At 44.3% G+C, this 11937-nt stretch overlaps 1 protein-coding gene across 4 annotated transcripts; it reads left to right on the top strand.

Moving 5' to 3' along the window:
• The first annotated feature begins 3670 nt into the window (after positions 1-3670).
• On the top strand, positions 3671-8566 carry LOC100873100 (transcription factor MYB3R-2). Of its 4 annotated transcripts, none has more exons than XM_044547191.1 (8): positions 3671-3838; positions 3951-4022; positions 4849-4903; positions 5462-5519; positions 6324-6428; positions 6541-6640; positions 7362-7490; positions 7626-8566. In XM_044547191.1, exons 2-8 carry the CDS (start codon positions 3988-3990, stop codon positions 8335-8337), a joined length of 1194 nt encoding a protein of 397 aa, XP_044403126.1. In that variant the 5' UTR covers positions 3671-3838; positions 3951-3987; the 3' UTR covers positions 8338-8566. The 4 variants fall into 4 exon arrangements, with proteins under 4 accessions (XP_044403126.1, XP_044403125.1, XP_044403127.1 ...); XM_044547190.1 differs by having other exon boundaries at positions 3945-4022; XM_044547192.1 differs by having other exon boundaries at positions 3912-4022.
• The last annotated feature ends 3371 nt before the right edge of the window (positions 8567-11937 follow it).

Genomic DNA, 11937 nt, shown 5'->3' with positions numbered 1-11937 from the left:
CGGTATAGGTTTGTTTTTCAGACAGTTCGGTCATCAGGTCAGGGTTCGGTTATCAGTGTTAAAATCCCAAAAAATCTGTACTAACTGATCTGCATAACTCTATGTCCATGTTGTGTCTGTGTGGCCCAGCTAAATCCAGGTCCCGGCCCAACCAGCGGTTCACAACCTAGAGAAAGACTCGCGGCCTCGCCGCTCGTAACATGCCATACTCCCTCATTCCCTTTCTTCGCTCCCTCTCGCCTCTCTGCTTCTCTCCCTAACCCTAGCTGCAGTGGTGGCCTGTGGCGCCTGCGCCGCTACTCTCAACATCTCGCCTCTCTGCTCTTGATGCGGGACACTGCTACTCTCCGCCTCTTGCCTCGCTGCATGCGGCAATGATGCCGGTTGCTGGAGCCTAGAGCTGGAGGAAAGGAGACGCGCCGGTGGTTGTTGCCTTGCTAGAGCCGGCGGATCGGATTCAACGACAGCATCAGCAAGCCAACAACGTAAATCCTCTCAGCCACTCCCCATTTCCCGTCTCCAGATCACCTTCATTTAGTCCTGAATTCTTGATGCAAATGTTCAAGGAGGCGAGGATGTATGTGTATGGGGTGATGACTTATATTGTGATGTGTCTGTATGTTCGACAAGGAGACATGTGATGTTGTGATGTGTGTGTATGTTCAACAAAGAGACATCTGAATTTTTGCTACTGTGATTGTCAGGCTGTATATGCACTATATTGTCATGTTACTAGCAAATATGTTGGTTGTGCTCTACTCTGAATTTCAAAACTATCTGAATTTGCTGTAGTACATTGTTCTGAATATTTCGGTTTTTGGGTACCCGAACTACGCAAACCAAATTTTTTGGGTAATTTGGGAACGGGCAGATTAAAATTTGGTTTTCATTTTGAACTAAGCGAATTACCCGTAAACCGAACTACCCGAACCGATAAAACTGAATTACCCGAGCGCCAGAGTGAGACGTACACAACGTGTGAGGATGGCCACAAGAAGCGACCTACAATCTAGAGTTGAAAAGGAATGATTCTCCAGACGACTCGATGGCACCACAGAACTACACATGTGATCGTCAAGTAAACAGGGCCAGACACAAGTTTGGGTATCATGTTCGACATCACAGCGTGCCCGGCCTAGCTCCTGACGCATGGTATCAATGAACAGACAAGGGCTTAACTGGATGATGTACTGTGTGGACTATCAGACTTGTGATCTTTCTTCGATCTAGCTACAGTTCAACAACAAATCAATCGCATTTACCGGGCGTGAAACGAGCCGACACCACAAGAAGCCGTGGCGAAATGATCAAATGTTTATTATGGCAGAGAAGAATTCAACGAGCAGGTGTGTCATACACGCCATCATCCAGGTAGTAGCGCCCCAATGGCAAGAAGACATGCCAACACAACCGATCCTGGTAAACACGACGAGGAGAATCCAACACATATCCCAATACAACCCATCTGGGCAGGTTCATGTGTTGTGGGGTGTGCTCAGCCGTTCTATGACCATGTACTATGTTTCTATGCCTGGTGAAAGAAGGAGATGGACTTCTATCGTTGGTAAATAATATGCTAGGCAGATACAAACGCAATACAAACATAATCACTTACATACCATCTATGAGAGGTGTCCTCGTGCCAATGACTGCTATTCATTTCTTTAATTAGTTTATTTAACTTTTATTTTATGTTTCAAAGAGTTCACTTAACTTCTAGGTTGTAGATGGGGATGCTGACATGTCTGAAATGGGAAAGCAGATGGTTTCAAGTCGTCTCTTTTATTCCGAGTAGGAAGTTTTATCATTTTAGGTCATGTACCGTAGGCGGTATGGTCGGCCTTTCTATTGACTCGGCGTTTATGATCCCGGGCATTGGTTTGTTCTTGCCGGTGAGACCATGTCGTTTGTAGATATACAAACGCAATCAATTGTAGATAGTTGTAATTAGTTTTTTGAAATAGTTCAATTAGCTTTCATTTTATGTTTCAAATAGTTTACTTAACTTCGTAGAATCATCCCTTAGTTCAATTTAGTTGTCTCTCTAAACTAATTCATTTAGCTTCCTACTTTCTGTTTGACATGCTGCTCATGACGTTGCTTATGTTCTTGGTTGCAGATTCTATTATTTCACTTAATATCTGGGCTGTAGTCTTATGTCATCGAAAGGAAATCACAAAGTCATCTAGTTTATGTTGTTGCTTATAGCAAAACATGGGTTCCATTGACCTTATTTATATTATCACCCGCAACTTATATATGTTAAAACCCGTAGCAATCCACATAAATTTAACTTGTTTTTAGAGTTTCTTTAGAGCAACTCCAACGGCCCGACCCAAACGGACGGCGTTTTTGTCCGTTTTTTGTCCGTTTGGGTCGGCCGCCCGCCCGCCGTCCGCTCTCTTTTAGTTTTGGGTCGGCAGTGCGTCCAACGGGCTGACCCATTTTCATGACCGCGCGCGCTTAACATCGTGCCGTCGCCCTGATTTTGACGCTCCAGCACGCAGGAAAGGTTCGCGCGTGCTGGTTTTGGCGCTCCAGCACGCGCGCCGCAGCCGACGCTCGCTATAAAAGAAGGCGCTCCCTCCACACTCTGTCGCCCGCCCACTCTCGTCACCTCTGCGCCACCATGTCGATCTGCCGCCTACACGCTCCGGATTTTCGCGGAGTCCGCGAGATCTGGTTTCGCGAGAAACGTCTCGTCCTTGGCACATTCGACACCGTAGAGGAGGCGGCCCGCGCGCACGACGCGGCGGCGTGACGCCTCCTGAGGCCTCGTCGGGATATGAATTTTCCCAACGTGTCGAGCCAGCGGGCGCAGGATCTGGCGCCTCTCCCGCGGCTTTTCACCGACGAGGATCGTCGTGTCCATCGGAGGCGGCAGCGTCGCCTCGCCATCGCAGAGAAGGACGTGGAAGCCTTGGTGCTGTGGCAAGGAGGCTACCCGCATGACATCATCGACAAGCGCCAGTTCTATAAGCAATTGAGATCGGAGAGGGACGCGAGGAAGAGGGAGCGAGCCGCCTATCGGGAGGACAAGCGTTCGCGGAAGCAGGCAGCTCAATTGAAACTGGAGCTACAAGAAACATCGGGTTGGGACTTTGAAGACGAGCAGCTTGCTGACGCCTACCTTCAAACGTCGGAGGAGGACATTACCGAGTCGGAGTCAGAAAGCGACGAGTAGTGGTCTTTTTCTTTTATCTGTGTACGCTAGAACTATCTATGTATCCATTTTAATCTGAAAAAATGGCCGGCGGCATCGGCGACGTAGCAGGCGGGCGAGTGTGTGAATCCAATGTGCCACCGACCAGCGGGCCCGGTGAGGAAAGAGGGCGAGCGCGCGCGTCCGTCTTGTGTCCGTGCCGACGCAAATCAGCCTCAAAAATGGGCCGGGAATGGGTCGGCAGGCGGACGAAAGCGGACGCGCGTCCATTTGGGTCGGCGCGTTGGGCCGGCTTTTTTGTCCGCGCCGACCCAAACGGACGGCCGCGGACGAAATGGATTGCCCAATTGGAGTTGCTCTTAGTGGATTTTTTTTCTTTGAGGGAAAAGAAATTTGTTTTCATCATTTTATATTTTTGAGGGTTTATTTTCATCATTTTGTAAAGAACCAGAAATGCTCACATAGAAACAGCCCATATACGGCCCACTGCGGTCATTGACTCACCGCGGTTGCAAAACAACGTCCATGGCTTTCTTCCGATCCCGTCCACCACCACCTGGCTCTTCTTTCTCCTCGTGCTCGTCGCCAGCGACAGCGTGCGTCCCACTCCCACCCGACGCATCTCTTCTTGCTCGGTCCTCTCCTCAGGATCCTCCATCGCGGGGAGCTCCGCAGGTCAGGCCTGAATCCTGCAGCAACCGCGTTAGTCCACCGCTGAGTTTCCCTTTTATGTGTGCATTCCCGTCAGATTCCCGAATGATTAGTGTGTCTGTCGTTCCAGCTTCAGCCGATGCTTCTGGCGGACTCGGGGGTTCTTCCCAGCCATGTCACGGATCGGAGATTTGATGCCGAGGGAGCGGTGAGTTTGTAATCTCCGCCCCGTGTTACTACGATTTCTGCATCTCTGTTGGCACTTAGCTTGCCTTGATTTGGATTGGAGAAGCTTGGCTGGGGGCAGATCAGATGCCTCCTTTCGGGGGAGCATTTGACTTTGTGCTCTAAGCGCCGTTTAGTTGAATTTTAAGCTGAACTTTACCAAAACATTTGGAAGCTCAAAACGCAGGGATAGGAAAAACTTACCAATATCATGTATCCGGAATTCCTACAGGAACTAAAACCACAGGATAGCTCTAGAACTGTTGTTTGGATGTCAAGCAGAAAAAACATAGATATTGTAGACACAAAGAGATGTCATGTATTCCGAAATTCTAAAATTCTACCCCCTCTGTCCCATATTAGTTGTTGCTCAAACGGATGTATCTAGACGCTAGATACATCCATTTGAGTGACAACTAACATGGACGGAGGGAGTATGGAATAGCCCATCCCAAAAAGAAACGTAGGGATAGGTAAAACAGAGGAACCAAAATTCTATGCAATAGCCCATTCCAAAGGAACGTAGAATAGCAATTCCTTTATTCCAAACGGCACAAAAACAAAATGAACATTTCCCGTAGGAATCATATCCTTCAAAATTCGTATGTTTTTCCTTTGTTCCAAACGGGGCCTTGGAAATTTACATAGCAGGATGCTTCTCTACTTATTCTCAGCCTCAAGCCAACTATATCTGGAATTTAGCAGAATGATTGCCTTATTGAAGATCATGGGAAACAATTGGTTTGGTGTGAATCAGAGGGGAGAGGGGCTCTGAATGGTCAGCTGACTATTGCTTCACTCCTTTTCAGGTCTGTCAATTCAACAAGTCACTCAAGGAAGGCTGATGGGGATTCTGCGAATGTGGTAATGCCACGCTAGCCTGACACCCTGAATAACGTTGCTCTTGATTTCTTGGAAGTTCCATCTTTCGATATATGAACTTTTATTGCCTTGTCGCTGCCTGTTCTTCATGGATATTCAAAGCAAGTTTTCTAATTCATGCAAAGACTTTAACATCAGGAAAAAATATATAATTAAATTGATGTTGCTTTGGGCCATCATCAGGGAGGGGACACTTAATTTATGCTCACTTTATCTTTATCTCTACATTGGTAATTCTATATATTTATTGCCTTTTAGGGTGAATGTGAAGGTTGAGGTAATCGACCAATTGTTGTTTTCTAACCCACCAACAGTGTGTCTAGTGGAGATCTCTGTACCAAAATGTTATATTACTATAGAAGATAAGAAGTAGTAAGTAGAAGTTCTGTTTTTCGCTTTGGCTTAATCCATTATAAACCTTGATTCAGATTATTTTTAATCCATTATTGCAATCAATTTGAGTGGTCAGTTAGCTTCTTGGTAGTTTTGTTAATTTAGTTGCAGTCTATGCTCTATTTGAAATTTTGATTATTGATGCAGAGTGGTACACCACATGACACTGCCAAACATTGCCACGATGAAGAGTTGGGAAACATAGGTAACATGCTTTTGTGCAATGCAACTTCATTATGAAAGGGGAGGATGCTGTATTCCGAATTCTTAGGTAGTTGTATTTTGACCATCTACATATATGTTTGTCACAACTTCGGAATACAGCATCCTCCCCTTTCATATGTCTTGTATGGCAAGTTTGTTAGAGATAGAATAGAATCAATAGTGATTTGTATGAGGTATGTTCTGGCATCACTTCTATATTGATTTGTACTCCGTGTTGCCAATATACTTATAGATGTATGCCCTCCGTGGCTTAAGCAACACAGTCAATTATTCCACATGTCTATCCTTCCTTCAGAAACTGTTGGCTAGCAGACCAGTTCTAGCTTTCTAAGTAAATAGTACGAAAGATTATTTATTACTCATATATATATATATATATATATTGTCCATGTGAAGCACCTTGCTTACAATGTCATACGGTTCTATCTGTACACAGAAATAGTATCCATGTGTCATGCGTGTCAACTCACACACCTTTCATGCTTCAGGAAATAAAACAGATAAAACAGCCAAGCTAATATTAGACTTGTTTCTTTGACTCATTCCATGCCCTTGACTAGCAGGGTATGGATTGGACGATCATAAGCTCACATTCCAAATTGGGTTGGGACTACGGGTGCACCATTCCTATCGTATTGTTGTTCTGTCACATGCATTCGCCTATCTCCTTCTGTTTGCACCTATGACTACCATTTGTACTGCTGTTGGTTCTGTTGGGTTATCTCCATAGAACACAATTGGAAGGATTGTTGGTTTATATTACGTTTCTCTGTTACCGAAAAAGGCTTTCGAGGACAACTTTGCAAGAATGATGGCCACTCCTTCAAGGAGAGCTGCAGTATCACAAATTCTGAAGTCCTCACCAGAGTGAAATGGTCAGAAGAGGAAAGTTATTTAGGCTAGAACTTTCATCATTTCCTGTGAATCTTGATGTCCTTCTGAACTTTATTTTCCTTCCTAATGCCTGCTGACAAACAAATTTTGATTTTCCTTCCAGGAAGATAAGGTGCTCGCTCAAATGATCAACAAACATGGGCTGAAAAACTGGCAAACGGTCGCACATGCTATACCTGGTCGAAGTGCACCGCAATGCCGACAAAGGTAAAACAAAGTGTTCGGTTGATTCCTGTGCAATTTCTAGACAGGGCACTCTTTGCTTCACTCTCTATGTGAGTGAGAACTTACACTCTGCTTAAAATTCATCAATTAGTTACTCATGTTTGCTAGTTACCACAAGCTGCGATCTATCACCTCCACAGTGGTGACTTGTTTATTCTTCAGTAGCTTCATTGTCTGTTAGCCTACCTCTGTTGATACATTTGCATGTTGCGTGTACTGCTCATTTTGGACCATTTCTATTTGAAGGCCAGGAAGCCAGATTCTTGGTTGTGGCAAAATTTGTGGCTTAGTCGAGGGTATATGCACAAATTGGTTCACAATTTTCCCTAATAATTTGGTTCTGAAATCGAAGTGATTGTACCAAACTTCTGATTTGCGCTAAGTACCCTTCAGCATCAGGCTGCTTTGTGCTTCAGTTTTTGTGTGGAAAACAGTGAAAGAAACATGTCATCTTATGTCAACATACCAACTGGGAAAATGGTATTATGCAAGGAATTTTCAGTCATCGAATTATTGTAATTTAACATATTATACAGTTTTCTCAAGACTTGTGCTATCACCGCTTGAAAATAAATAAGGGCTCCAAGGTTTGTTACATTATTAGATTCTGTCAGACGGCGTGCCCAGCAACTTTATTACTTCATGTTATCAGTTAGAAGTCCGTAGGTTTGAGTATCAATGGGCATAATGGTAATAAACACAGGTGGAGATACAAAATAGACTCTGCAATAAACAAGGAGGCGTGGTCGGAACAAGAGGAGTTGAGACTGATTCGTGCTCATCAAATCTATGGAACTAAATGGCGTGAAATGGTCAAACATTTTCCTGGGAGGTAAGGTTGGATGTTTCAACAAAAATCTGAATTGATATTGCTGTTGCATTTAATTCTTTCCATCATAATAATTCAGGATGCATTTCTTCAAAATGCTGTTGGTACGATTGAATTATTTACATTGTGTTCATCCAGGACGAATGGTGCAATCAAAGAATACTGGAGGGGTCCTATGAAAAGAAAATTGAATTCATATTTATCGTCAGGTTTGCTTGAACAATTTCCAGACATTCTGGAAAACCTGTCAGGCACACAGAATAAGAGTTTGGATATTCTGAAGGGGACTAAAGTTTCTGATATTCTGAATGACACGGAAGGTTCGTCTGAGAGAAATGAAATGTCGTCAGCTGTACCAAGAATTTCCATATCTGAAGTAGGCTTCACAGAAGTAGGTGAAAATGCTGATGTACTAGGGGGAGAAAGTGCAGATTTCATGTATGCTAGAGTGGCATCAGCCAAAGCCCCTGAAAACATAATCGCAAGATCTGAGCAGCATGCGAAAACCAGGAGGAAGTTGGATTTATTGTCAAGCCCAGTGGAACTCAAGTCATCCAGTTATGAAGTAAATTCTCAAAGGCCTCTACAGCAAAGGGAACAAATGAGTCCAGCTGTTGGTGGTGTCTCTCCATCAAATGGATGCCATGATGTTTTGCCAAAAATCCTATCAGAATGTGCAAAGCCGGTTTTATCACCAACTGGTAGCTACCAACCGAGTGATGTTCATTCTGCGGGAACCTCAGATCCATGTTCATTAGAGTTGGACATATCAGATCTTATGGAAATGTCATACTTTGATAACTTGTTGATCTTTCCTCCTGGTTCTCCACATGATGGTAACTCAATATAAAATGAGGAAAGTGACAATGACCAAAATTTCAACCTCAGATATATTCACTCTTTTGGCAGAAAAGGTGATGAACTAAACTCACTGTTACTGCTATCGTCTTGTAAACTGACAGTTCCTGTATCATTTAGACGAAAATCTTTAGCTGAACAAAAAGTACAATGATGTTCATGTCATAGTCACTTGTTTGAAGCAGGTAACCATGTTCTTTTGTTCTGCATCTTGTTTGATACTCCCTTCGACCTATAATATAGTGTACATTGCTTGACACTCTCTTCGTCCCATAACAGTGTACAGTGGTTTCTGCAAAAGTGAAGTTTCACAAACTTTGACTAATTTATAGAAAACTTTATCTATACCTACATCACCTATTATATATAATATGGAAATGTTTTTGATGATGAATGTAATGGACTAATGGTACTGATTTGGTATTGTATATGTTGACATTCTATAAACTTGCTCGAAGTTTACAAACTTTGACTTGAAGGATATTTAGTTTGATTTGCGCAGTTCGGTTTTATATGTTGGCATTCTATAAAATGGATGTGCGCAATTTGATTGCGCATCTGGGTGTGGCAATAAACACATGTTTTCTTCATTTTTTTTGACATTTGTAAAATCCATTTTTGGCACACAGGAGCATGTGCTCCCTAGAGCCAAAATGGAGCATGTGCTCCCTAGAGCCAAAATGGATTCCCGTGCCAGTGATTCTTATGTATCATGCACATTAAGACAAAACATGAAAAAAAAATCAAAACCTGGGGAGCAACATTGTCATGAGAAACCATGGTCACTATGGGGCCATGAGCCCCTTGTGGTTCGGCAAGGGGATGAGCACATTGCACAAAGAGCGGAGAACGTTGCGCAGCACGACAGAGATCACACGGGCAATTTTATCCAGGTTTGGGTCGCCGCGAGATGTAAAACCCTACTCTTGCTTTGGTGGATTGTGGTGAAAACGCAACGCTCTAGCCTGGTAGGGTTGCCTCGGGGCGAGGTCGGCTATGCGCGTATGAGAATACATGAGTCTGAATCCTTTCTATGTTTGCCACATGCCTCCTTTTATAGATCAAGGGGTCACCATAATGATAAATCAGTCATTGTGTACTGATTAGATAGCAAACAGTGCTATCATACCTAACTCTGCAGACAGGGCAGAGTGCATTAAATGCGTTGCTTAGTGTCACATCATGGCCTGCCCGGCAAGCCTTGTCGGGCTGTTCGGCCACCTTCTCTCCCGCCCTCATGACACGTCTTTGGACGGGTGTCATTTGGAGGTGATTTCCATAGGAAGTGGCTGTCATGTGGCAAGAAACAACCACTTATTCACCTGGTGGCTTGACACCAATGATAAATCAGTCATTGTGTACTAATTAGATAGCAAACAGTGTTATCATACATAACTCTGCAGACAGGGCAGAGCGCATTAAATGTGTTGCTTTGTGTCACATCATGGCCTGCCCGGCAAGCCTTGTCGGGCTGTTCGGCCACCTTCTCTCCTGCCCTCATGACATGTCTCTGGACGGTTGTCATTTGGAGGTGATTTTCATAGGAAGTGGCTGCCATGTGGCAAGAAACAATCACTTATTCACTTGGTGGCTTGACATCACACCGATCGATGACTTGCGTCGCTGTGAGGTGGAGCGGTGGAGCCTTGACGGGGTAGTTTGCCTTCGTAGAGCCCGGCAAGCCTACCTGGATGGTCTTGAGGTTTGTCTTCTTGGTAACCTCATCCTCGCCAGGCTCCCCTGCCCGGCAAGGGAGGCTTTTCCTTGGTGATATCTTGCTTCCTTCGACTTGACTTAGTCTTCTTAATCCGCCATTTGATTCCTCAAAGAGCTGATCTCTTTGGCTTGGTCTAGTCTTGGATGTTGCAACTTTGCTCTTAGGCCTGTGCACGGTCTGGGCAACAGACCCAGGGTTTGTTGCACCGACAGGAGCCCTCGGGCCTAGTCCGAATGCGCTGCCGGGCGTCATCGCGGTAGGCCATATCCAATGCACAGGTAAGAGGGTAGTAGTTGCTTGTCCTTTGAGATCTTCTTTGCTTCTTCATTAACCTATGCTCAGGTCAGTTTTTGGTTCTCCCATGCGTCATGTAATGCCAATTGTAATGGGGTCACTTTTGTAATGGCCCATAAATGACTTTAACGGACGGGCGAGTAACTGCCAATTCACTCTTCTCATAACGCTCTTATCCTTAGCCATGTATGCTACATGCATTGAGTGGGGTAGGTAACAGAGGCACGTGGTGCGAGAGAGGGCCAAGGCAGGGGCCCGGTCTTCATGGATTGGCGGAGAAGGACGGCGATTACTCGCCGAGGGGTCAGCTCCCAGCTCGAGCCCGCCTATAAAAGAGGTGATAGAGGTGAAGGTGTCCCGATGTTTCGATGAGATGGTGGATGTCGTTTTCTGTGGGAGTCGACCTTGACAATTCGACTACAAACGTGCGAGACGTCGCGTCTTAGCAATCGCTAAACCAACTTTCAAGGGGTTATTGACCACGCCGGAGCACGATTGACCATGAAGGTCTGTTTCCTGCGAGCAAATGAAGGCAAGCAAGAAATTAAGATTGCAATCTGGATATTGCGAATATAAAAGAAAAGCTTTATTAATAAAGGTGGGGTTCTGTGACGCCTTTGTCTGGTCGTTGAACACAAACAAAGTACGCGGAGTTGTAGCTATGGCGAACTTTTAATCTAAACAAAACCCAAAGTCTAAATGAAGCCCTAAGGGCTGTATATATGGAGGAAGAGGGGGAATTTCATGGCCCTTGGAGGAGGGGTCCGAAACCAACCCTAACTCTTGTTTCCCCACACATACGGACTCTAAAAACAGCCTATACTTAAGTATTTCGAAATTACATGGGCATGGCCCACTAATAAGGTGACGCAGCACCTAGAATAGCCTCTGGATGAAATTTATAAGTGGCATCTTGTATATTTCGTCCAAGGCTTCATGCACTCCTTATGGTGGCTTCAAATTCCTGAAATCATCACTTGTAACTTCGTTCTTGTTCCCTTTGCGCATGCCATCATCTCCATGCTTGGTCTTGCTTCAGTGTTCATCCCTCTTATCCATGCCAGGCCCTTCATTTTTAAGCAAAACAAATGTATCCAATTTAGACAGCATCATATTCTCATGAACATTAAAATCATTATCAAGAAACAAAAGTACCTGATAATTTAATTAGCGTGCGTGAGCTCTAGTAATTGGTCCAATATGTATATCAGCAGGGGTTGTGGGTGTAACAATGGTATTGATGTCCTCATCATCCTCTCCTTCTTGAAATGAAGTCGTCCTCGACGAAAGCTCATCTTCCTCACCCAAATAAGACTTCAAAACTGCAATGTTAAAAGTGAGACTAACCCCAAAATCTGCAGGCAGCTCAAGTTTATATGCATTATCGTTTATTTCCTCTAACACCTTAAAAGGACCATCAACACGTGGCATTAGCTTTTATTTGCGCAAATTAGGATATCTATCCTTACACAAATGTAACCAAACAAGATCTCCAGGTGCAAACACAACATGTTTTCTACCTTTATCTCCAGCAAGTTTATATTTAACATTCATACGCTCAATGTTTTCCTTAGTGAACTC

This window comes from Triticum aestivum, chromosome 6A (assembly GCF_018294505.1).
Source record: "Triticum aestivum cultivar Chinese Spring chromosome 6A, IWGSC CS RefSeq v2.1, whole genome shotgun sequence".
Lineage (NCBI taxonomy): Eukaryota > Viridiplantae > Streptophyta > Magnoliopsida > Poales > Poaceae > Triticum > Triticum aestivum.
The sequence above is the reverse complement of the archived record's forward strand: the minus strand, read 5'-3'. Positions and strand labels throughout refer to the sequence as shown.